At 44.3% G+C, this 25,870-nt stretch overlaps 2 protein-coding genes across 4 annotated transcripts; both read left to right on the forward strand.

Annotated features, from left to right (window-relative positions):
* Window positions 1–354: 354 nt before the first annotated feature.
* mapkapk3 (MAPK activated protein kinase 3) lies at window positions 355–11,917 on the forward strand. Its single transcript, XM_084037302.1, has 10 exons — window positions 355–992; window positions 6,079–6,218; window positions 7,748–7,812; window positions 7,962–8,041; window positions 8,140–8,266; window positions 8,412–8,487; window positions 8,596–8,720; window positions 9,286–9,371; window positions 9,506–9,586; window positions 11,241–11,917. Exons 1-10 carry the CDS (start codon window positions 696–698, stop codon window positions 11,394–11,396), a joined length of 1,233 nt encoding a protein of 410 aa, XP_083893428.1. The 5' UTR covers window positions 355–695; the 3' UTR covers window positions 11,397–11,917.
* Window positions 11,918–14,170: 2,253 nt separating this feature from the next.
* Window positions 14,171–25,665, forward strand: LOC311031103 (6-phosphofructo-2-kinase/fructose-2,6-bisphosphatase 4-like). Of its 3 annotated transcripts, none has more exons than XM_084037220.1 (14): window positions 14,171–14,373; window positions 18,090–18,206; window positions 18,323–18,419; window positions 18,533–18,599; window positions 18,682–18,756; window positions 19,831–19,887; window positions 19,976–20,097; window positions 20,599–20,806; window positions 20,890–21,036; window positions 21,121–21,225; window positions 21,804–21,933; window positions 22,306–22,368; window positions 22,483–22,547; window positions 24,777–25,661. In XM_084037220.1, the coding sequence occupies exons 1-14, from the start codon at window positions 14,322–14,324 to the stop codon at window positions 24,834–24,836; spliced, it is 1,365 nt and encodes a 454-aa protein (XP_083893346.1). In that variant the 5' UTR covers window positions 14,171–14,321; the 3' UTR covers window positions 24,837–25,661. The 3 variants fall into 3 exon arrangements, with proteins under 3 accessions (XP_083893346.1, XP_083893344.1, XP_083893345.1); XM_084037218.1 differs by lacking the exon at window positions 14,171–14,373 and adding an exon at window positions 16,886–17,159 and having other exon boundaries at window positions 24,777–25,665; XM_084037219.1 differs by lacking the exons at window positions 14,171–14,373; window positions 24,777–25,661 and adding exons at window positions 16,886–17,159; window positions 23,375–24,096.
* Window positions 25,666–25,870: the final 205 nt, after the last annotated feature.

Consider the following 25,870-nt stretch of genomic DNA (forward strand, 5'->3'; position numbering starts at 1 on the left):
TGAAGATGTGGTTTTGTACAAATGAGCTCACTGAACCTCTGTGTAATAAATCATTTCTCATTATTATGAATAATAATTATTATCATTTCATTATCCTAGCTTTGCAGTAACATATCCGAGTGTTGCTCTCCTCCCAGCTTGTCCTCCACAGGGCTCACTGGACACCGAGGAGAATATACGTGCTGCTCCTTTAAGACGTCCACATAGGTGCAGTTGAGTTGGATGATTTAACCGTGGGAGGGTGGCGCTTCAACCAACTGTGACAGTGACCGGCCATGTGAACTCAACCACAGGACTCCAGATCAACGGGAAGCTGAGATCAGCACAATCAACAGAATACAGCCTCACATTAGTGGCGGGAATTTAATTTTTCTGCTGTATCTTAAAATATTTGTGATTTCTCTGAAGAGACAGCTTGTTTTTTTTTTTTTTTTAAAAGGCGGGTATTTAATTTTCTGTGAGGAAAAATAGACATAGAGTAGTTTTAACAAATGTCCTTTGTTAAATAAGCCTTATCTTGTAGAACCGGTGGACTCGGTGTGGTGAGTCCACACAGAGGCTGTGGTGCCCAGGACGACCAGACGCGTCGGTCTGCTGGAGGATCCCTGTCAGGTTTACGCAAACACCGGGAGCGCAGCGTCTACTCCGGTGGACTACACACGCTGTCTCCTCCAGAGGAAGCTGCCGGTGGGAACATGCTACAAAATGGTAACGGAAACCAGGAGCCGCTGCAGGCGCCAAAGGCTGAGGCAGAGGCGGACTCCCCGGCCGACGAGCCGGGCCAGCAGCAGCCCGCTCCCGCCGCTCCCGGCGCCGCCGCCGCAGGCAGCGAGTCCACAAACTTCGCCCTGCCCGTTTACCCCAAAGTGGAGATAAAGCGACACGCAGTGACGGACGATTACAAGATCTCCAGTCAGGTCTTGGGTTTAGGGATTAACGGCAAAGTTCTACAGTGTTTCAACAAGAAGACGGGAGAGAAGTGCGCACTGAAGGTACCGAAGTCACCTGACACAAGTGTGTGTGTGTGTGTGTGTGTGTGTGTGTGTGTGTGTGTGTGTTATAAACAGGGAAGTAGACATTAGAGCTCCTCAGATCGGTTTACACACTTTAATCTGCCAAGTCAGCACTTCTAGCACAATTAAAGGTTCATAAACTCGCTTTGTGTGTGTGTGTGTGTGTGTGTGTGTGTGTGTGTGTTTGCCTAAATTATCATACTTGCAAAACTGAAGAACTAGTTTTAGCCACTGGTCCAAACCTGTCAGTGACTTTGGAATATAGAGCAGCACACAAAAGAGCTGAGGGATATTTTGAGTTTTAGTGATATAAAGTACTGTTAATACCTGTCTGAAAACATAGTATAGTATAGTTTGTCTTATCTTATTAGTGCTGTCTTGATGAGGACACATTGTAGAGTTGTCCAGTTGGTTATCCAACACTCTTTATGATCTTTGTTGAGGTAAAGTTGTTGCCACAGACATAAAGGACTCAGGACCAACATCCATCCTCGTGTGCTTGAGTGGTTGGTCAGTTTGTCTGTATTGACTGGTAAACACACGCTTTGGCTCCGTTTCTGCACGTGTTCCTGCCATCCACATCGGGTGTACATGCTGCCCACTGAGCTCACATGCTCTACATCGTGGACAGGCCGAACGTGATCACGGAGCTGGGTTTCACGGAATCTCAGCCTATTACTGGATCAGATGCGAGTCGAGGGGCGTGTGGTCGCCCAGCCATATGTTACGCAGCTTCACGGGGGGGACACATGGGGTTTTGACAGTGACACCTCGCTCCAGGAGCGGCGGAAACTCGAGCACGCCTTTTCGTACACGGGGAGAGAGGCACACAAGCCCTGGTCGCCCGGCTGTCACCACTGGGACGCAGGCTCTGAGATTTACTGGCTTACAGTAATCCATCTGGATCTGAGCTGCCCAAGCAGGCAGAGCTGTAGACCCGGGCTCCAGAATAGAAAGAGAAACAGTGACGAGATAAGAGAAAATAACTCAAAAACAGATGAAAGGCCAAGAGGGATAGGATTCCTGATAGCATCATGTCAGACTGAGAGGGAGAAGAACACAGTTACAGTTTTAAAATGACAGCAGAGAGAATGTGTGTGTGTATACTGTATTTATATATATGCAGAGAAATCTACAGGCCACTGAATTTAATCTGGATGTGTCGGAGCAGACAAAGCTGTTTAAATGGGTCTACAGCACAAGGGCAGTTTGTAGTAGAAACGTCCTGTTGGCTATTAAGAGAAGGTGTGTTAATCTGTGAAAATGTTTTCCTGTGAAGTCATGTGACTGCCGTACGCATTCACAACAGCATCACCTGGTGCTCGACAGACTCCAGCTTCAGCCGGAGAAAGCTATAGCAGCTGGTCAGGGTGACCCCAGCTTTGAGGAAACCCCTTTGAGACCTGAAGACCGTAGACCCTGGGTTTGGGTTTGAGAGATGACAAAGGAAACACATGACAGTACACCTTCTCTAGAGAAGCCTTTACTGGCTGTCTGTTTTGTGAATTGTATTGTATTGGATGAAGTCACAGAGAGTTTTTGATTCCACTTTATTGTCACTCAAGCTTTCTCTGTATAAATAATGGAAATAATCAAGAGTGTTTGGGGGTGAGGAGGGTTGACCAGCTGGCTTTTGTAATTAAGTGTTGCTCTTAGCGCTGAACGTAATGGATGTGTGGTTTAGGTTTAATCCACTTTGCAGCAAAGCTGGAGGGGAGCCATCCTGTTAATGCAATTCAGTTAAAGTCATCAGGGTTCTTTTAACTGGGATTTGTCTGACTCCTTGGAGGAGCAGGACCCGGGAGAGTCCCGTGGTCTTGACTCTCGAGCATGGACTGTTAATACCATTGGAAGCACGTATCTTAGCGCATGGAAAACTGTACAAGCCACGGGTCCGTGTAGAGACACTTCCATTCATGGTCCATGTGTTTGAGTGTGTGCACCTCCGTGGTCAGGCCTTTGGCATGGTTGTGGCACATCTGGGTTTCCTCAGGGGACCCGCAGAGACCAAGAAGAGGAACCCTAAGTGGTTTGGTCAGACACTACATGCAAGGGATCTGGAGTGTGAAAACTACAATTAGGATCGTACACAGCAACCGCTGCTGTTAAACAAGTTAATAGTCTCGGTAAGTCTGGCCTTATTAAAGACTCTTTAGCTGCTCGTTGTGTGATATTCAAGATCATTATCTGCTTTGACGGTAGCATGCTAGCATGGAGGAAACACACTATACTGAAGCTCAGGGTGTCTTGAATAAATGCAGATCCTTTTCAGTTAAGGATCTTTGTGTTCAACGGAGCTGGAAGACGTGTGGATGTGGATCACTGCAGTGTTTTCAGTTTGTACACATAGGATCGCTTTGCTGCAATACAAAAGAGCAATTCTAAAAATCTAAAACAACACAGTGCAAATCAAAAGTATGCAAAATACATGCAAAGCCAATAAGAAAAGCAAGTTAGCAGCATGGATCATGCAAATAGATCTGAAGTAAGTATATGTGTGCTTATGGAAATGATTGTATTGCCTATGGGGATTTAACTCACAATGTGAGTATATGGTATACAGGACTCTGCAGTTTACTCTGCAGTTTAGCCCTGATGTCAAGGAAAACTCTTACTTGAGGTGAAAGTTTGTTGTGTGTCGAGTAATAACATCGGTGATCCCTTCAACCTTTCATGAGCTACCTTATGACAAAACACCTGCAAAACTAAGCTAGTTAGCAAATGTTAGCATGCGTATGTATTAAACTGAGATTGAGCTTCTAACCTCTAATGTTTTACTGTTATTGCTGCACAAAGTCAATCATTAGAACGTTGTAAAGATAAACCACCTTTTCTATCAAGACCCACAGACCGGCACTCTCTGAGCCACTAATATTTAATAGTGTAAACAGGTTGGAGCCGTGTGTGTGTCTGTGTGGCCTCGCAGGTAATGTGCTGTTAAACTCAGCGGGCATTATCAGATCACAGTGTGTAAGTCTCAGTGTGTGTTAAGGCCCGGGATCTGATTGGTTTAGAGGAGCGTGAGGATGTGGTTGATGGGTTTACTGCAGGGTCAGGGACAAGCGTCTGTTTAGTCTTCACGATACCGCCTCACATATGAAAAGAGTCCGTCGGAAAATTAACTTTGTCCGTCTCATTGTGTTAATTGTCCCTCTCCGCCTCCGCCTTCATGTTTTTATGTATTTAATCTAACACAGTCCGTTTTTATTGGAGCCAATTCAGGTTGTCTGCAGGAAATGAAGGAAACCAGCTCACATGTAGTCTGCTCTCGTTCAAGTCATAAAGCTATAAATGACACAGCAGAAACAACACCGCCCACTGCCTTGCTCTACAAAGTAGGACACATGTAATAGTAGATCAGACAAATAAGTCACCGGAAACCCTCAACTTTCGACACGGCGCTGCTCAGAAAACACTCTGCCCTCACTTCCTCTTTGACGTTAGCCAGCTAAAACACAACGCCGCCAGATGTTCTGACATGTGGAGTATCCACAAAAATCACTTCTCACATTTTGAGCATTTTAAAACAACCTGTTAGAGAGCACCGGTTTCTGTGTGTGTGTGTGTGTGTGTGTGTGTGTGTGTGTGTGTGTGTGTGTGTGTGTGTGTGTGTGTGTGTGTGTGTGTGTGTGTGCCTGTGTGTGTGTGTGTGTGCCTGTGTGTGTGTGTGTCTATGAGTCAGCCCCTCTGTCTTATGTACTGGGCCTCGTGAACAGCAGATCACTCCGACCATGTCACATCCAAAAATACACCCCGACTGAAGATGTGTGCTATGCCAAGGTCTGCCACCTGCTGTGTGTGTGTGTGTGTGTGTGTGTGTGTGTGTGTGTGTGTGTGTGTGTGTGTGTGTGTGTGTGCTGTTGTATGACCTGGATGCCGTAAGGACTATATATGTGTTTGCTGTACACGTGGTGGATCAGTGAATAAATAGTATAATAACGTTAATGTTGCTTATTATTATAGGCTTATAAAACTGACGGGTTTTTAGAAGCTGTAATCGGTCGAGGTGATATGGTTGATCATTACCACATTAATAAGGATTCTTTCTGATATCGACATTAGTGCTGCAATTATCCTTTTCATGATCTATTGATCCGCCGGTTACTTTCTCAATAAATCCTTTAATCTTTGTACTATGGAATATAATAAAATATCCATCACAGTTTCCCAAAGCATAAAGTGACATTTTCAAACTGCTTGTTCTGGTCAACCAATCAAAGCTGTTGACATCAGAGAGAAGCAGCAAATCCCCACAACTGAGAAGCTTTAACCAAGGAATGTTTGGTGTTTTTAAATCGAATGACTCAAGCGATGATCTAAATAGTTGCCAAAAAAATGTGAAGCTCATAGTCATGTGTTCCTGTCATTCATTACACAAGACCAAAAGCTTTTACTTTTACAGTTACAGTAAAGCCATTACTTTTCTTAGCTTTTAGGTGGATTTTGATGACAGAAATGTGTGTAAGTATTAGGGAACGAAATGGAAATTCTTGGCCGAAACAGAAAACCAAAAATGAGGAAACCAAGGCCGAAAACGGAAACACCGAAAGCAATTAATATTCCAATTATTAGTACCATTGCATGTATGGCTATGACTGTGTACTCACCTCACTAAAAGCAAGGCATTGCAATTCAAAGAATAAATCAATTACAAAAGTCTGAACATATGTATTTAGCACTGACATTACAACAATGCACAGTATATACAAATAAAATGTGTCATCGAACATATCAGACAACGAGGGTGCATGCCCCTCATCTGGAGCAGAGAGACGAGTCCTTTTTTCTGCGCTCTGCTCTCCTTCTCCTGCTCTTCTCCGTCTCCAAGCGGGGTCTCCGCATCCATCGCATCCTGGATCATTTCTCGCGCACGCTGCTTTAATCCCACATCCAAGTAATGGTCTTTATAACGCGGATCAAGCACAGTCCCGAGGAAGTGCAGAGGATCCGAATAGATCTCAGCCAAACAACGGTACTCGGTATCACAGCACGAGTATCGGAATCGGTATCGGGAGGGGAAAACGGTCATGGAACATCTCTGATCATATATCTTGTTGTGTCCCAGATTCTCTACGACAGCCCCAAAGCCAGACGGGAGGTGGAGCTCCACTGGCACGTATCGGGAGGGCCGTACATCGTCCGCATCATCAGCCTGTACGAAAACATGCATCATGGGAAGAAGTGCCTGCTCATCATCATGGAGTGGTAGGATTCACCGCTTTACACACTCTGCTTGACGACCGTGTATATGAGGACTCCATATTTGGTGATTTGAGTTATTAGATAAAGGGAATGACATTTTTTTAAATTATTATTATTAAATTATGAAGTAAAAAAAAGAGTACTGCGCCTTTAATATCAGGCTCAAGGGTCAGCTTACGATGACTCCATTTTCCCATAAGTCACAGTTTCCAATAGATCTAAAACAAATAGGTGCTGATTTGTTTTCATACTAAATATAGCTGGAGGTTTGGTAAAGGTCAGTCCTGAAGCAAATGAAGACGTCGACAGAATTCCATCTGGGCTTTGTGTGTCATGACAAACGCTCCATAATAATACCTCCAGTGTGAGTGTGAGAGAGAGAGAGAGTGAGAGAGAGAGCTTTGATGTGTGTACATGTAATTGAACTTTGTACTTTTTTTTCATTGTCTTCCACCTGTGAACGGCAAAAAGGGTTAGGTTGAGTTATCATTCAAAGGAACAGAAAGAAACCACAGAGGCTGACAGCAGAGAAACACCGTGTGTGTGTGTGTGTGTGTGTGTGTGTGTGTGTGTTGCTTCCTGTGTGAGTGAGGGTCAGATGAGGACAGCAGTACAGCCCACCACAGTCCCTTTAACACACGATCACACACACATTTCCCTCTCAGCTTATCGGCCGATCACAGAAAGTAGTTCCCGTCCACAGAGAGAGTCAGAGGGGAGAGTTTCCGTGAGGCCTGTTTGATGCGTGGTTGTGATTCTGAAACTCTCTGAACTTTTGAGGTCATAGGTCAGTTAATGTATTTATACTAATGAGACTACAGAGGGAAAACAAAGTAGCCTTTTTACTGTTTAAATGATAGAGATTAGAGTAGAATAAACCCTTTAGATCCAGACTTTCGCTCAGTGTTTTTAGAGTTCCACATATCACTCACTAATCTTTGCAAGAAACCGAAAGCGTTTCGAATCACTTTGACCGAAAGCTTTCTGTTCCTTCTGAAAAAAGTGTTCCGAGAAACTCCAAGACTTCCACACAATCCACCCGCCCGCCTCACAGCGTAAAACCGTGTTAGAAAATATACCCGATTGTCAAGCTTATTGTGGTATTGACTTATTGTCTTTGTTACCAGTTTGTGTTGATAATACTATTATAACATTTAATTGCTGTGGTTATGCCAGTTTATTTTGTTTTTTCATGCGTACTTTGTGGAATTTATCTGTTATACTGTAACTGTGGTGCTTTATTTAGTATAAAATAACATTTATGTATTCCTTCCAGCCCTGCTTCATTACTAATCATGTTGTTTCTCAGTGCCTTCGAGTAGAAATGACTTCATAAATAAACTTAAAAAATGTTCTTTCTCAAAATGAATTCTCCAGAGGTGGAAATATCAAAATAATAGGGAACGCTGATTTTTTATTTTTTTTTATTTTTAAGAAATGCTCAGAAAATGTTAACTTGATTCAAGGTTGATGTCTGTGATGTAGAGGTGACATCATGCTCTGGATGGTCATTTGTGTATGTTTGCCTCTAGTATGGAAGGAGGCGAGCTGTTCAGCCGAATCCAGGCCAGAGGAGACCAAGCCTTCACTGAGAAAGGTGAGGACTGATGTCACAGGACGTGAGAAAGAATAACCGTTATTTCATTAGAAAAAAAAAAAATAATATATACATGTGCTCCATCTTATTTGTTGTGATACTAGAATAGTTCTGGTTTGAGACAGTGTGTTCTCCTCTTTTCCTCCCAGAGGCTTCTGAAATCATGAGGGACATCGGCACGGCCATTCAGTATCTCCACCACATCGACATCGCACATCGAGACATCAAGGTGCAGAACGATCCAGATCACTGTCTAACTCGTAAAGATTATATTACGTTGTGGTTCATTAAAGGACGTATTTATGTGTTCTTCTGCCTCCTAACCAGCCAGAGAACTTGCTGTACACCAATAAAGAGAAAAAAGCGATCCTTAAATTAACAGACTTTGGATTTGCTAAGGAGACGACGCTGCAAAATCCTCTACAGACCCCCTGTTATACACCGTACTACGTGGGTACGTGTCCTTTATGGGGTTTTTACCCAAAAGATTCTCTTTTTTCTGATGTTTCAGGAAAAAAAACGTATACAATTCATCTGCCGTTGATCTCCATTTATATTTCTTATGTATTTCTGTGTGTTTATGTTTTGCCAACGATAAGCTCCTGAGGTTTTAGGTCCGGAGAAATATGACAAGTCATGTGACATGTGGTCTCTGGGCGTCATCATGTACATCCTGTGAGTGCTGGGCGGCCGTGTGAATGTCACCACAAACGTTTTGAAGCATTCTTCCGACAAAGAGTTGAGGCTTTAAACGCATCATAACGTGTTTTGATTTGTTTGTAGATTGTGTGGCTTCCCTCCGTTTTACTCCAACACGGGCCAGGCCATTTCTCCAGGGATGAAGAGGAGGATCAGGATGGGCCAATACGAATTCCCCAACCCAGAGTGGTCTGAGGTGTCACAGGAAGGTGAGATGCCCCTCCCGCCAACAAAAATGCTTGTTTTTCTCTCCAATTCAACCCTGAAATATTAAAAAATGTCATATATTCGATATTAAACCTATATCAACTACACATTTATGAAAAGTGTAATATTCTATAGCTATTAAATCAGTCACAAAACGACCTGCAGCTCTGCTGGTTTACTGGATGACCTTTTGTCCAAGTCGTTCTCATATAGAAGACCAGTTTGTGATCAGCTCGGGTTCATCTCCCAAACTCAGCTGTGTTTGCGTGAGTTTTACTGGCTACACATGATCAGGCCCTAACCCCTCTATGAGACATAAAACCCAACAGCCAGCTGGTGTCGTCCACCAAACCAACTGCAATGATGATCTGCAATGAATCATTATTCTATTTATTTCCCTCAGACTCACGCTTCTCCCTTCCTTGTAATCCTATTTGCTATGCAATCAGGCCAGTCTGTCCCCGAGACCTGGAGAAGCTTCAGGAGACACAAGAGTTGTGTGTGTTTGTGTGTCTTTTGCTTCTAATAATGTAATTATGTTTGGAATGCCTTCCTTTGCTCTTTCAGCCAAAGATTTGATCAACCAGCTACTAAAAACAGACCCTAACGAGAGGATGACCATCACTCAGTTTATGAACCACCCCTGGATTAATGTAAGTATCTGTGGGTCACATGCAGACAGTGTTTACTTGTGCTGCTTCCTGTTTTCAGTGCATCTGTTCATATTTACATGTGTGTGTGTGTGTGTGTGTGTGTGTGTGTGTGTGTGTGTGTGCTCTCTCTGTAGAAGTCCATGGAGGTTCCCTCCACTCCGCTCCACACCACCCGGGTCCTGACTGAAGACAGAGCGATGTGGGAGGATGTGAAGGTCAGTAGCACAACAACACTGACCCCATCTGGTCACATATTTATATTACACCCTGTCACTGCTGAGCTGTCAAAGCTTGAGGTTGCAGCAATTAAGATTAATTAATTAGTGAGAGATTATATAAAAAAGGATGGTAAAAACCAATCAATCTTCTCTCCCTCCGTTTGTAAGACTTCTGTTAACATTTGGAGTATCCAAGCCCAAGCTGAGATAACATCTGGTGACATCACTATGGCAACATCTGGGGCATTTTCTCAGCATTTACAAAGCTCCTGCAGAGCCACAGAAGACATACAGCCTCTTAAGGGTTTTTACAGTCAAGTACTCTTAAGACTAGTATACTGATTCTCATGTGTTAAATTGTATTAGTTTCATGATAACTACTCGAAAGCCAGTAAAGGAAGATTGACAATTTGTATTTGTTTTTTTAATCCTTCAGTAAACGGAAAATTATAATACATTATCCAAGCTCAAGACATTCAAATGTTTATTTGCGTATCAATATCCTGATATTCCCCCGCTGGCCAGCAGGAGGAAGCAGTGGTCACAGTGTAGTCTGTACTGTGAGTGAGTCCAGTATATTCATATAACACTGAAGCACAAAGGAGCTCAGCAGCCATATTCCCCAACACTATTTCTAAGATTCACTCAAAAACAATCTGTGCTAAAGAAAGCTGTTTGCTCTCATCAAGTCAACGTGGGGTTAAAGCATCCGTTGTGCAATCGGCTGTAAATGTGAGCGACATCATGAGTAGAACGGTACATTCCTTCACAGCTGCTGAATGAGCAGGTTTGAGGCGATAATGTATGAAAAGAACATTTCTACAATCAGATACGCACACAATGCACCGCCGTTCAGTTCTGCAACGACCAACGCTATATTGTGCAAAAAAGTCACGGATTGCACTCCACTTCTCAAAAAGCACAACCATGTAAGACTCTTTCTTCACACGTAGACCGAGGCCTGAAATCATGAAGAGTCTGAGGGTTAACACTTCCACGCCTTTTAGCTCCAGTTTGCGTACACACTTTCTAACATTTTAGTCTTTTTTTCAGGATCTGAGGTCCGTTTTTGCTACTCTTGTCCTCGTCCATTGATTAACTGATCTTTCCCCAACTCATGAAAATGTTTCCCGTTTCTCTAAACCCTGAACAACTCTGGTTCATTTACAGTAAAACTAAATTTAACCATCTTCCACTTCTGTTTTTGTGAGGAATAAAAAAATAGACGAGATAAGAAGTAACATGTTATTATATATATTAGTGAACTTAAGAGCTGCTAGGTGGATTGTATTACCTTTGGAAAAAGCTACGCTAGCTGTTTCCCTCCGGTTCCAGTCTTTATGCTAAGCTAAGCTAACTGGCAGCTGCCACCAGCTACTTCTTTATCGAGTGAACGTGAGTTTGGTGTCAAACTTCTCATCTCATTCTCTGCAAGGAAGTGAATTGGATGTAATGGATGTGTAACACACTCATCCTGTTCAGTTTCGTGGAGGCCTGGAGCCGATCCTAGCTGGTATTTGGTGAATGCAGGCTACACCCTGGACAGGTCGCCGCTCTATCACACACACAAATCAGGGGTTTTAACATGGAGAGATAAAACGAAATGTAGAAGACACCCTGCCACACATGACCCTCTGCCCGTCTCTCACAGGAGGAGATGACCAGCGCTTTGGCCACCATGCGCGTGGACTACGACCAGGTGAAGATCAAAGATCTAGACACGTCCAGCAACCCGCTACTCAACAAGAGGCGCAAGAAGGCCGCCGCGGGGGCCAAGACCAGTTCCACGGTCTGCCAGAGTCAGTGAGGCGGTCGACGACGTCGATGATGACGAGGACAAGCAGCTCAGAGGAGGGAGGAGAAGGTGATGTGTGCAGAGAGAGGATCCATCACAGACCTGCTCAATACTCTGGGGAGGCTGGATGTTGAGGAAGGGACAACATAGGAACCACGGCTGGACATTTACAAGACGTATCAAGACATGGTATCACCCGTTTGTCCCGTCAGCGGCAGACACCAACAGCTCCTCTCACTGCGGGGGTCGTCCGTTTTTAAGTATTTGTACGTGCGTATGTCATTTTTAGAACGAGTGTCTGTGTGCAGACAGGAAGTATTTGTAGTGGACAGGTTTTGTGTATTTGAATGCTGGATTGGCTATTTGAGGTCTCCTCTGTAACTATGCACTTGTGTGCAAATCACACAGACGGACGAAGAAGCAACCGTGGTCAGACTGTGAAACTAGAACACTCACTAATACTTGCGTTGTCTTAACGCCGTCTGTCTTTTGCAGCCTTCCTTTCAGGAATTAAAGCAAAGTCTGACACCCGACTGTCTCGTCTTGTTCATGAGATCCGTGCCCTTCGACCCCGAGGGAGTATTCAACAATAAAAGGACACTTATGAGCGAGCAGGTCGACATTGTGTCCTCGTAATGGTGCAGCAGTGGGGTAATGGTTGGTCTCTCTACATGGATGAGTTGTGACACGTTTCTTGACAAAGGTCTTGCGCTTGTTTATGGAGGTTGAGTCAAGCACTTCCTGTAAATAGGGGCCACGGTTTCACCTCGCATTAAAACGTGAGCATATATGTACATCCACTCCACGCAGAGATTGGATTTGTCCCTACGATTGTTAATAAAACGTAACTATTAACTATAAAGTCAGGCTCGGAGCCGTCCTTGAAACGATTGTTTTTGTAGTCGTTCCCCTCCAGGCTTTGTGAGGCGCCTATTAATAGCAGCAGCAGCAGCGGCGCAGTTATTTGGGGCGCAGCCATCTGACGTGGTGTTGGACAGGAAAAAAAGGTCAACAACATTATGTTTAGATTATACGGTGGGTACCTTTCCCCCACTTCAATCACATGCTCCCCCTGCAGTATTTAGGTGATGGGTTACGGGAAGCTTATCATCAAAACGACTGTAAATATGGGACGTCGGCCATTATTAGATATGAAGCGTGACCTCAGCTGCTGTTTAAGTGTTAGAGTTCTCACAATAAGAATTACCCAAGAGTGTAGTTGTTGGTGGAATCTTACAGTGTGTGGAAAAAGACAAACTTCCTCATGGGGCGGCGGCGGTAAGTACATTTCCTGCTAGTCAGAAACAAGCGCAGTCATGATTACAGCACGTATGTGTAACACCAACGACAACGAGTGTTTCGCACACTTCCTTCTTGTGTTATTCCGCACAACAAGTCTCCGATCCTCCCCTTCACACTTCACTGGCACAGACAGTAAATACAACAGCAGCTATTAGGTCAAGGGTCAGCGGGGTTCAGTCGTGGGTCAGTTTGTTCAGCGATAATCACAGGAGAGACGCAGGGCTATTCTAAACCCTTATCTTTCATTGCTCTTTTAATTTCCTTGGGAGTCGTATTGATTCATAAAACAATTGAATGATTGATTTTCTTATTTCCTCTGAAGCTTTATTGCAAGTTCATGGAATCTACTGTTACTAAGATATCGGATCCGTCAGACATCCGTGCAATGAAAGTTGTCCGTCTATGAAATATCCTGGCATGTTCAGCAGAAATAAGAGGTACTTATTGATTATTGCATGGTCGTGTAAGGTTATTTTAAATTGATTGTTTTACTTGTGGAAGATTAGTGAAAAATGCACGAGAAAGGAAAGGAGAATTCCAAATAAAATCGTTTTGGTGGATGCCCCGTGTGAGCGTACACACTGTGTTTAAGCTGCATGAGCTATCTAAACTATGTTATCTTATTCTAAGCTGTGAGATAAAGCCCAGTGAGACAGGTCTGGCTTGTATGTGAGTGTGTGGGCATGCTGCCTGAGGCTTGGGTGTGTGGCCTGCAGGCGGAGTGTAGACGGGTGGCAGTGGGGGGGGGGGGGGGGGGGGGTAGATCACTTTGCCTTTTAGGGCAGAAAGTGTTGAAGGTCAGTCAAGAGCCATCTAAGTCTCAACTATCGTTGGCTGTTGATCACTGTGTCACAACAACTGTTCCATACCTGCATAACTCATTCCGTTCTGTGATGCCTTCCTCTGATTGGTGGCACGGTGCACCGAGTAAACTTGTACATCCTTGTGATCCCCACGTCACACAGGTATTCAACAAACAACTACCAGTAACAGGTTAGGTGTGTCATAATAAAGAGACAATCCAATGTTAAGCAATTACAGATCAGTTATGCCGACTGCTATCAGTTTGATCTTCGGCCATCTCTAAGTTCTGCTTCTTTAATGCAAAAGCCTAATGTGACAGGTTCAAAGTTAGGTAAATGATTTTTATTGGCACTGCAGAAAAACCAGTCCCGCCAGTTTGGCTGCTGCTGGAAAACCTCCAAACTTTACCTGCGTTATTCCTGGACATAAGCTTTGTAGCATGTTATTGTTTAAATGGCACCCTATAAATGATATACATATCATTTGAAATCTGAGATATTTTGTTCATATCATATCTAGATGTGACTATAGAAGTGTGCTTTGTTATTTGGCTGCACGTTATGTTTCCACTATGCGTTTTATTTGCGGGGACATACCTCAGCAGTCAAAGGTGGGTGGGGTGTAGGAGGGGAGGGGGGGGGGGGGGGGGGGCAGGTAGGCAGTTACCTCACTCCATCCCGTTTTTGGAGAAACCTGCCCGAGGTCCCCAACGCGCACACAAGTGGGTGTGTGCAGCGCACAGCGAGCATCGGCGAAGAGGCAGCTGCGGACGGACGCACGTACACACACCGCCGGGCACCGCGCTCCATCCGGAGGACAGGACGCGCCGTCATGAGAGGCTGCTCCAGCCGCGCCAAGCTCACACAGGACCGGGACCCCGCGGGTAAGAGCGTCTCTTTTTTTAGGGGGGGGGGGGATTTTAAAGCGGATGACGGGAGAGGGAGGCAGGTCGAGACGTAAACAACAAGGCTGTCAGCGAGACCTTTACCCCACAAAACAGCGAGCATCTCCGCGTTCAGTAACCAGCTGTATCCGTAACAACAGCTGATGTGCTTCAATGTTTTGTTGTTGCTGTAATCAAACCATAACAAAAACAATCTTTGCGCTTCTATAGGCTGATCATATAGGTTGTTTTCCCAGTTATCATTATTTCTATTCCCACACTCTGACGGTGGCGGACACGCTGCTGAAGGCTGCTGTTTGTTGTGATTGTACGGAGCTGCGACGATGTGTTCGCGACCCGCCGCGGCCTCTGGCAGGCATCGGCGGGCTGCGCGTCGATCGCCTCGCTGCAGACTGCGTGTATTCGGGGGGGGGGGGGGGGGGCATTACTTGTGCAGTTGCATGTTTACAGGCTAACGGCTGTTAGCTGCAATCAGAGGCAGGCAGCTGCTGGGAGGAAGAGGAGGAGGAGGAGGAGGAGCTGCTGCTCTCTCGGAGCTGCTTCCTGTTCGTGTCCCAGTGTAAAGAATGCGAGACACCGCGTCCGAAAAGTATCTGACGTCTTTCACACAGTGTGAATGACCTGCTGCTGATTTCACACGGGCTGCCAGAGCAGATAAGCTCCTGTAAATAAAACAAAGGACACAGTTTGTGATGCTGTTTATTCTGTTTTTTGAAACTCTGCACTGCGGTGTGGTTATAGCTGAAACAGTACAGTTTGAGTAAGTGTGCCATTTATGCGTGGACCTGATGAACCTGACATATATTATGTACTAGCAGTCAGGGAATTAGAGGGAGTGGTGGAGCTATTTAATTAGAAAACCTCCATCTCCCCATAATGTAGGTCACAGGCCTGTTGCTTTAAAGAGTGACTCCTTATATTTAAGTGCACCTTAAGGAATACTATTACATAAATTCAACACCTCAATGTCCTCTCTATTTAAAGCTATTAGTGCGGATGTATCTCCATTATAATTGCTTAAGCCATAGTGATAGAGTAACAAATCCTCTGACACACACAATCTGAACATTACAAGCATTACATCTACAGGAAATGCATTTGTATTTGTTTGGCATTACAGGTGTGTCTTATTCACTGTGGTTTAAAAGCCTTGTTCAACGCGCATACAGAGTAATGCTGCCATCTGGTGGACACCTCATGCTTGTTGGGATTACCTTTTAATTCCTCCTCAATAATAACAGGAATAAGTTTTTAAATATTTTTGTCACTCAGTGGTGGCTGGGTATCAAGACATAGTGGAGCATTATTGTCATAATGTTTTGACTTAGTAAAGTAGGAAAAGCACATGTGTTACTAATAACAATAAGTCCCATTGTGTTGTGTTCCAGTAAGTCATGACGGTGGGACAGTGAGTCAGCATGCACAAACCCAGCGGTGTGAATGAAAGCCAGTCCTCTTTAGTGTTGTGTCATCCTGTGAGGTCACCAAACACAGTGAACGATTAAAAAACCATTACGGTGTAATTTGTCCTACTTTAACAGTCATGATTGCGAGGAGGATGTGAATCAAGCACAGTCCTCACACACGTTGTTTTTGATTACATTTAGAATGGATATGAATAGGCTGTGATTTTAAATCCCAACTCACCACTGTGACCCCTAGAGATCCTCCTTACATTCACTGTCAGTAATCTCTGTCAGCTGCATGTAGGCTATTGTAGAAATGTGTTCATGTGTTGTGCCTCAGCCAGCTTCCATAAAAGATACAGACTATTGAGACAATTACAGTGTATTTTATGACTCACGGCACGAATGGTTTGGTTCGCTCTCACTGCTCTCATCAACCCGATTCCCAGCCATGCATAATGGTAAATGGAGCATTTAGCAGCTGAGGAGGAGCTAGATATTTCACTCATGAGTTGGCAAAGACTGAAGGGAGTCCAGCCCCAAGAGGTTAAAGGAATAATTAATTGGCAACTTACTTAGTCAAAAGACTTTTTTTTTTGCACAGGCGCCATTTGACATATTTGAGCGGCCAGGTGCATCATGTAATTGATAAGTGTCACAGTCAATTAAAACCTAGCTACGAATAGGGCCATGATTAATATTATTAATTACACCTGTGTTTCACCTATAAGGACTTTAAATGGCTGCTGTGAGTGACCTCTACCGGATGTCTTCATTCAATGCAGCCAGCGTTGACGTTTTTTAGAGACATGTGACTTCCCTGTTTGTGAAAGTTTCTCTATTAAAGTAGCATAACTTTTTCAGTATCTCGGTGGCGCACTTGTAATGCATCCAGAAGTAGCTCGAGCTCTTGTCGCTATAAAGTATATAAAATAAGCATAACACTGCGTTTTTTGTCGCTGCATTTGTGTTTTCTGACTGAGCACACGCCGCAGCTCATGTCACTTACGGTTAAGCAGAACATATGCTGCGCCTCTACTGCCGTCGTTACGGTAGACTCCGCCGCCGGGCTCCATTGTGGCCAGACGGGAGCACGTGACCACCGCTCTGAAGGAGAGACCGGTCGCGCGGACCATCTCCATCACAGCAGAGCAGCGCGGATGAAACGCCGGTCACGTTCAGAGCAGCATCACGGGAAAAGGCCCCGTGTTCCCGCCGCGCCCGCCTCCGCCTCGCCGCCGGACGCAATGGAGGACAACGCGCCGTCACATTCGCGGGAACTCACCCAGAACCCGCTCAAGAAGATCTGGATGCCGTGTAAAAATGGCCTTCCCGAAAAACACATTTCTCAAAGAAAGGGTGCGTATGGCGACGTGGCGTCAGTCGTTAGCATATCTATCTGTTTGAGCGGCGGTGGCAGAATAAACTGTGTGTTTGTGTCACTTCTGAGGTTTATTTCATGACGTAGCCAAAACCCATGTGTGGTAAAACTTAAATGATTAATGCTAATCCGCCCCCCTGCGTGTAGCACACCTCAGCCTGCGTCTGTGCGTTAGCTAACGTTTACTACGGTTATAAACGGCGGTTCAGATGTCCCGCTGCCACCTGGTTACGTGAAGGGTCCACATGACGTCCCCCGTTAGATGAAGGCTGCTCGCAGCGAGGGGACTGGACAGGTGACCGCAGGTGTGTCCATGTCATGGTTAGCATCTGTGCCAAGTCCAGTACCTTTGGCTGTAAACGGGAATCGTATCCCTGCAGTCATGTGAGCAGCCCGGGTCAGTGTCTCCTCACTGTGGCCTGACTGAGTGGTTTCTAATAAGACGTGTAATGCATTATGGGAAATCTTCCTTCCATCCTTTCATCTATAATAGTCTGTCCTGTTCTGGGTCTCTTTATTATCATTTAAATAGAAGTAGCATGCATACAATCTGTCTCAGACTCTGACCCAGTCATCTGTGATCACACACTGCCACCGGGTGTGGAAAGCAGCTGTTTGGTCACTTTTAGTGCAGTTAAAGTGCAGCGTTTCACAAGTTGGGCAAAGACTGTGACCTCTGTGACCTCTGACGACATTCTCAGAGTGGTTTTGATGCATCTTCAGGGAAGGTAACGCTGGAATACACACAAATCGACACATTTTGATAGTGGTGGAGGCATATTTGTCAATTGTTGGAACAAAACCTCGAGTTTGTACGCCGAGATCTGTTTTGCAACTTCATCCATCACGTTATGTGTAATCGGCAGCATGACTTGAGCTTTCTTCTCCCTCCCCATCTGTCGTTCCAGTATGTATGACCAACTGTCCCACCCTGATTGTGACGGTGGGCCTTCCTGCCAGGGGGAAGACCTACATCTCCAAGAAGCTGACCCGCTACCTTAACTGGATCGGCGTGCCTACCAGAGGTACGACTTCTTGGGCTCCAGGGAATGACATCGTAGGATCATCGAATCGAGTGAGAATCACAAGTTTCACGCTGAGTGAAATTATATCGTGTCCTTGCCTCCATGTTTCCCCACAGAGTTCAACGTCGGGCAGTACAGGAGAGACTTTGTGAAGATCTACAAGTCCTTTGAGTTCTTCCGTCCAGACAACGAGGAGGGGTTAAAGATCAGGAGGTAAGAATGCCATTTTTAATGTATGTAGCCGCCAGCAATGTGTGGCTAAATCATTAAAAAAAAAGGGAAAAAGCAGCGTCATTCTTGATGCGTGTTATCTGTGACCGTTACAGACAATGTGCCTCAGCAGCGCTGAACGACGTGCGACAGTATCTCTCGGAAGACGGCGGCCAAGTGGCGGTGGGTCACATGTTCACTGCCGTTTTGGCTTCCATGTTTCAGACGGTGTGGAATGCTTAAAAACGTCTGTCTGTCTAAACAGGTTTTTGATGCAACAAACACCACCAGAGAGAGGAGGGAAACCATCATCCAGTTTGCGGAGCAGAATGGCTTCAAGGTAACTATTGTGGAACGTGGACATTCCCGTTCAAATCTACCCAGCAGCGTGGTTTCCATTGTGACTGTTGTAGCGGGCTTGATTCTGTATGCCGGTAACCAGAAACTGAACACAGCCTTGGGGCGAGTCATGTACTCGCTGAGGGTTTTGCATGAACGACCAAAACAATGAAATAACATCAGGAAGCAGAAACCAGGGAGCTATCGCCAGTAGAATGAGAACCAGTGCTTCCACCATGCTTTACTGCAACACTGGCCACAGAGAATGAGCTGAATGGCCGGCTGGGTGTCTCCCTCCGTGCAGCTCTGGAGAGAGACTACTGTTAAAGGTTTAGTTCTGTGGCTGGTCCAGGTGAGTGTTACGGCACGGTGGAGCCAGAACATCACAGAAACGCTGTTGATTTCTCTCCTCCCACAACGGTTCTGCACTCGACCCAAGATATTTACGAAGCCGAGTGTGTTTAGTAGGAGTTACTGTTAGGAGAAATGGCAGGAATACAAGGAGCATGCAACAATGCAGTGAGTAAGAGTAAAGCCATGTTCACGCTACACAGCTTTTAAATGTGGTTTTCATACTACATGACTGACCAGCTGTCTGGAACCCCAGATGTGTGAAGTGACACAGGCTTGTTAATGTCGCACCACTTCCCCTGTAGATCAGTCACTTTATTCACACAAACATCTCACACTATAGGTGCAACAACAACGGCTTTCATCCATGTTGCAAATGCAATGTATAACAGGTCTGCTACAGGCAAGACGCCTTGCATTGTCATTGGTTGTAGCTCCCCGACAGACCTCCCAACAGATCCACATATTTAGCTTGCTGGATATCTGGAAAGCGTCTGCAATGCAATGGTGGGGGTTTTGTCCAGGAGATGCAGAAACATTCAGGAAGCAGAAAACAGACATTTTCGTGTTGTTTGGTCTGAACGCCCCATAAAAGATATGTAAACATTACTATAATAGCTATTAGAGCTCTCCTTTTCCTTTTTACAGAAAATAGTCCGTCTTATTCCTTTCAATGATTGACGTTCCCACAAAGTCTGATTTGTTCCTCACATCGTTCTCTCAGGTGTTCTTCGTGGAGTCTGTGTGTGAAGACCCAGATGTCATACAGGAGAACATAGTGGTAAGTGTCTCTGTTTATCTCTCTGTTAGATCTCAGGAGAACTTCTGTCCATGTTGTTGATTTAATGCTGTGCTGTCTCTCTGCTCAGCAAGTGAAGCTGGACAGCCCCGACTACACCAACTGTAACACAGAAGAAGCAGCAGAAGATTTCAAGAAGAGGATCAAGTGTTACGAAAACTCCTACGAGACGCTGGATGAAGTTCTGGACAGGTGAGGCGGAAACTGGCGTGGTTATTGTTAGTAAATTAATTATTATATTTAATATAGATTCTGGACTTTGTGTGTTTTGCATGCTACTGTTTAAACTGTTTAATTAAGAAAAAGCAAACGCTACAAAGCTCACACACGTGACAGATTAGGAAACATTGCTCTCAACAATAGTTTTTATTTGACTTTGCATTACAGTACATTAAAATTAATTTGACCGTTATAGTTTTTGGTCTTGTTTGCAGATCTATTGAATTTAAAAAAACACTTTTTTATGATGCATTTTGTAGGATAGTTCTTGCCTTTTGCCTTGTATGAAGCTATGACACCACTCGCTGTTTCCCCTTCATCTGGTAGAATCAGATTTCAAGCTTCTTTGATTGATAACAGAATTCTTTATTGTAGGTTTATGTAGTGATTAATTTGTATTCCAGAGCTAATCATACTGTGGTTCTCGAATCTGCCAAAATCAATCGATGTTGAACATGCTGGTGGTCTCCTCAGGGATCTCTCCTATATTAAAATCATGGAGGTGGGTCAGCGGTACCTGGTCAACCGGGTCTTGGACCATATCCAGAGCAGGATCGTCTACTACCTCATGAACATCCACATCACGCCGCGCTCCATCTACCTGTGTCGCCACGGTGAGAGCGAGCTCAACGTCAACGGTCGAATCGGAGGAGACTCGGGCCTCACGCCGAGAGGCAAAGAGGTATAGTTACCCTTTTTTTTTTTAACAAGAGACGTGTCTTCAGTTTTTAACTGAGTTAATACATGCTTTCCTTCTCCATGCAGTTTGCGAAGAAGCTGAGCCAGTTCATCCAGTCGCAGGGCATCAGTGACCTGAAGGTGTGGACCAGTCAGATGAAGAGAACCATCCAGACGGCCGAGGCTCTCAGCGTGACCTACGAGCAGTGGAAGGTCCTGAACGAGATCGATGCGGTGAGAACTACAGCTGTTTGCTGATGTGTGTGTGGGGTGTTTTATTATTACATGTGTTTTAAATCTGTGTTTGATGTAATGCAGGGCGTGTGTGAGGAGATGATGTACGAGGAGATCCAGGATCACTTTCCTCTGGAGTTTGCACTGAGGGACCAGGACAAATACCGCTATCGGTACCCAAAAGGAGAGGTCAGTGGCTCCGATTCAAAGTGCTACGTTGTGTTTGATGGTGGGATGTCGTAACTGTTGAGGCTGTTTTTTGGATTTTATCGTTATTGTGTCTCTGTTTGAACTTCGGATCTTTTCAAAGCCGAGTGTCTCCTCCTTTTGTGCAAATAAGGACACGCTGTCATCATCGACGCTCACACGTAACCGCAAACACAATTAAACTGCGTCCAGATGGCGACCGGCCACTTACTCTTCACTAACGAGCCCCGGCTTGGAACGGCAGCCTCTCAGAAAGATGTGACTGAAGATTACAGTAAATAAAGACCTCACATCAGTCTGAGTGTTGGCCTCTTCTCACCTTAAGTCCATTCCATTAACTCTCCATTACAGGAAGATGGATACGGGCATTAGTCGGCTGATGTAGGGCTTTAGTGGATTTTGTTACAGCTAGTGTGGGTTTAAGATGGCCTGATGGATTTTTCCACCTGCTAGAATGTCCATCTGTTTAACTGTGATTATTCACCAGGCCGTGTGAAGGAAATGGATGATGCAGAAGTGTCTTTAGTTTATAATGATGAGTAAATTGTCTCCTGACTCAGTCCTACGAGGACCTGGTGCAGCGGTTGGAGCCCGTCATCATGGAGCTGGAGCGGCAGGAGAACGTGCTGGTCATCTGTCACCAGGCCGTCATGCGCTGCCTGCTGGCCTATTTCTTGGACAAGACGGCAGGTCAGTCCTTTTTATTGGGTCTTTAAATCAGGCACACGTACAGAAAAACCATGCAGTTCTGTTAATCTGGCTTCTTCAGAGGTGGTTGAACAGCACTCTGGGAAATGTAGAAAACCACTAAATTCACCAAGTAGATAAAGTACGTTGATGTTTGAGCGACGATTACAGATTACATTGTACTTCTTTTCCTCTTGGTCATGCAGGTACATTTTCACCATAATTAAGTATTTATGTGAAAAATCTAAGCGATTTGTAACATTAATCAAGAAAAAAAAGACATATTCCATCAACCATGACGAGACTTGACCAAGATCGGACCGTGTAAATTCCAAGTTGTGACTCTGTTTGCTGATTCTGTGTGTTTTCCCACAGAGGAGCTGCCATACCTGAAGTGCCCGCTGCACACGGTGCTAAAGCTAACTCCTGTAGCTTACGGTAGGACTGCTCTCCCTTTCAGCAATCACATGTGATGAATCTATTTGTTATAGTCATAATATAAACGTGCGTCTGCCACCTGAACTAATGAAGCAAATGTGTCTGCATGCTCAGGCTGTAAGGTGGAGTCCATCAGCTTAAATGTGGAAGCGGTCAACACACACAGAGAGAGACCAGAGGTGGGTACTCACACACACACACACACACACACACACACACACACACACACACACACACACACACTAACTGAACCCGCTTGTGCCAGGAAAGCTGGTTCAAAAACTGTCGATCCGAGGGCCTCAGGTGACACGAGCAGTCACTGTAAATAAAACAAACGCTCCTGTTGCTCCTGTTCCACATTTTCCCCTTTTTTAGATTCATATCCCTCAGTATGGATCATGTTTCCCACAGGGTTTGATGAGGAAAAGCACTGATGAAAGTAGTCGCACGACAGCCAAAGAAATGTACTCGTAAACGTGATAAAAATGTTGGCTTTGTCAGCAAGTATGACGGTGAATATACGTACCTTTTTATATACGAGCATGTGATAATACATACAATCAGGATCCTTTATTTACACTTAAAGACCTGAAGTTTGTGACTCTTACATAATTACACGTTAAACCTCTGTGGACTCTTAAGTTTTTCATGTTTATCATCAGATTTTTCTGACTGGACTCCGACAACTTTATGAATCCCACCAGGGGCAATTGATTTCAGCAGCTTGCATAAAACGCAGTACACACAATAAATACACAGGGAATAAGTTAATAAAGTAAATAAACAGAATAGATAAGAATGGCAAGGATCAGTGTCATCGAGGATCAGCCGAACAAAGTGAGCAAATACATAGTTTGCACATGTTTGACCAGTAAGATGCACATAGTAAAAGGATTAAATGAGATTATCTGAGAGCTGTTCACCTCCGTGTCTCGGGCCAGTCTGTGTGCAGTGGTTTGATCTCCTGTGTTTTCATGCCTCCCCCTCTGTGTTCTTGTGTTGTCAGAACGTAGAAGTGTCGCGGATGTCAGAGGAGGCTTTGCTAACGGTGCCAGCTCACCAATGAGGCCGTTACGCTCTCCCCCCTCCCCTCCTTTTCACCCTCCTTTACGCACTCTGCACCCTCCAGACGCACCATGTACTTCTCTCTCTCCTCCACCTTCCTTTTGATTGAATCTCTTCACTGTTCTGATCTCCTGCTTTCCCTCCACTTCTATTTTAAATGATGGTGATAATTGACTGGAATCCAGTTTCTGATCAGATTATTAATCCTGTGACGAGGATCTATGACCACGTTCTCCCATTTTTGGAGAATGAATGAAAAGTCGTGCCAACTGTGAAAGCAATGAAACTCCAGTGATGTAGCTTGTTTTCTCCATTGATCCTGTCTGTCGGTCTGATTTTACCTTTTAGCAGTGTCTCATTGCTTTATCCTTGTTGTAGGAGTCGGAACGCTAATCGTTTTACGGCGTTGCACAACAAAGCAACATTTTAAATATTTTGCACATTAACGAATCAACTGTTTATATTCTTCATGTTCTCAGTTTGTTTTAGGGTTAGGATGTCTAACACTGTCTAATGAAGATCCTCCAGACTTTGTTTTGATTTTTTTTGTTCAACTATATGAAGGTTCTTACAGTAAATTATTATCGCTGATTAGACATAAAAGGAGATATTTCTGTTTGTTTCCAAATAAACTCCAATCAAACATTTCATGTATCCATACAACACTCTTCTTGTGCTTCATTTTAGAGGATTTGATGAAAGTTATGGTCTTTTTTTTTTAAATTAAGGTCCCACATGACAAATAGATCAAACCCAACTCCAGTGCTGAGTTGGCTCTTCCTCCCTCCTCCTACGTGACACACTTCTCCTTCCTTCCTCTTCGTACTATCCACATACCGTGCCGTGCCTTTTTCTGCTTACTCTGCTGTACAAACTGCACCCGGACATTTTCCTGTTCATTTATATGCAAAGACTCCACCGGTTGGTTGGCTGCCATTCATCCGCCCGAACAAAACGCTCATTGTGTCGCACACATTTCTTCCTGCCTCGGTTTGGACCGATAACAAAACGTCAAATTAATAATACTGGCCCTTTTTGTTTAAAGGCTTGAAAATAATAAAACAAAATATTGCATAAGCTTACAAAGACCTGCTGCCATATACAAATAAAATAAAATAACGGGAGTCATTTTACCATGATGGGAGCACTTATTAGCTATGAAATGGGTCTAAAATAGCCGTTTTTAATGAGTTTTCCGAAGCATCCAGTACAGTTTCAACAAAAACAATACTCTAATATGACAAACCGTCGTGTACACTGACTCGACTCCCTGTATATTTGTTGGTACGCATGCATTATTAATTAAAAAAAGGTATCTGACGCTGAATCATTCCTCCTTTCAGAATGTGAACGTCCATCGTACGACCCGAGACGCCCTGCAGACCGTCCCTCCTCACCTCTGACTGCAGTGACACGTCTCACTCCCTTTTCACTTTTCCAATCTGCACAGCCGCCTCACAGTGGTGACCGTTTGGGTGATTTGCTGCCGTTCTGAGAAGCACACACACACCCGTCTGTAACCCACCTTGGACCGCGTCCACCTTTTTGTTTTTAGTTGAAGGAGTTCAGCCTGAATTCTTTGTGTGTGTGTTTGGGCCTCAGTGTTCATGTTTGGAAGTCACGGGGTGGATATTTATCACTTTGACACAGATTCTTGTCTGTTTGTTACGACCGTATGTTCAGTGTGGTCTCAGTGTGTTGATGTTGTGCAGCTACATGTTGGACGTGTTAGTGTTGCAATCATTGTTCATCATGTTCAGTGTATTCGATGATAATGTGCAATTTAAAGGTTACAAACCTTCTGGAAAATAGAAGAAGCTTACTATTTTGACTGGTGAGTCGATGAATGAGTGGATTATTATTATTATTATTATTATTATTATGGTGAAAACAAAGTTCATACAGATGGGTTGAATCAAATCATGGCCTTCTGTTGATGATTCAACAAACAGACCTTTTTAATGAACACTTTCTCTGTGAAGGAACATCCAAATGTTTTTGAAGTAAAAATGCAATATTAACTCAAAGCTGTTCAACATGTACGTCCCTGCTTAAGAAGTGTTGTTTGTCATTATGGGATTACGTATTTATTACGGCTGAATTGATCATTTTAATTTCTGATTAAGCTGCCTGTACTTTCTCAATACTGTTTTTGGGTATAAAAGTCACAAAATGATGATATAAATTGATACATTCTACATATTCTGTGTCGTCTTACCAACTGTCTAAAACCCAGTGATGTCCAGTCTATCGTCTTAAAGCTGGAACCAGTTTATTTTTGCTCAAAAGAAAAGGTCAAATATAGAAATGGTTGCTTGTTAGTTAATTAATTAATTGACTAATTGTTTCAGCTGTTATTAATTCAGAACATGAGGGTGCCGGTGAGCTGTATTGGTCAAATCAGACCAGCTGATGGTCCGAGACGTGGGTTCCCTGA

Source organism: Eutrigla gurnardus (genome assembly GCF_963514095.1).
Source record: "Eutrigla gurnardus genome assembly, chromosome: 2".
NCBI classification, from domain to species: Eukaryota; Metazoa; Chordata; class Actinopteri; order Perciformes; family Triglidae; genus Eutrigla; species Eutrigla gurnardus.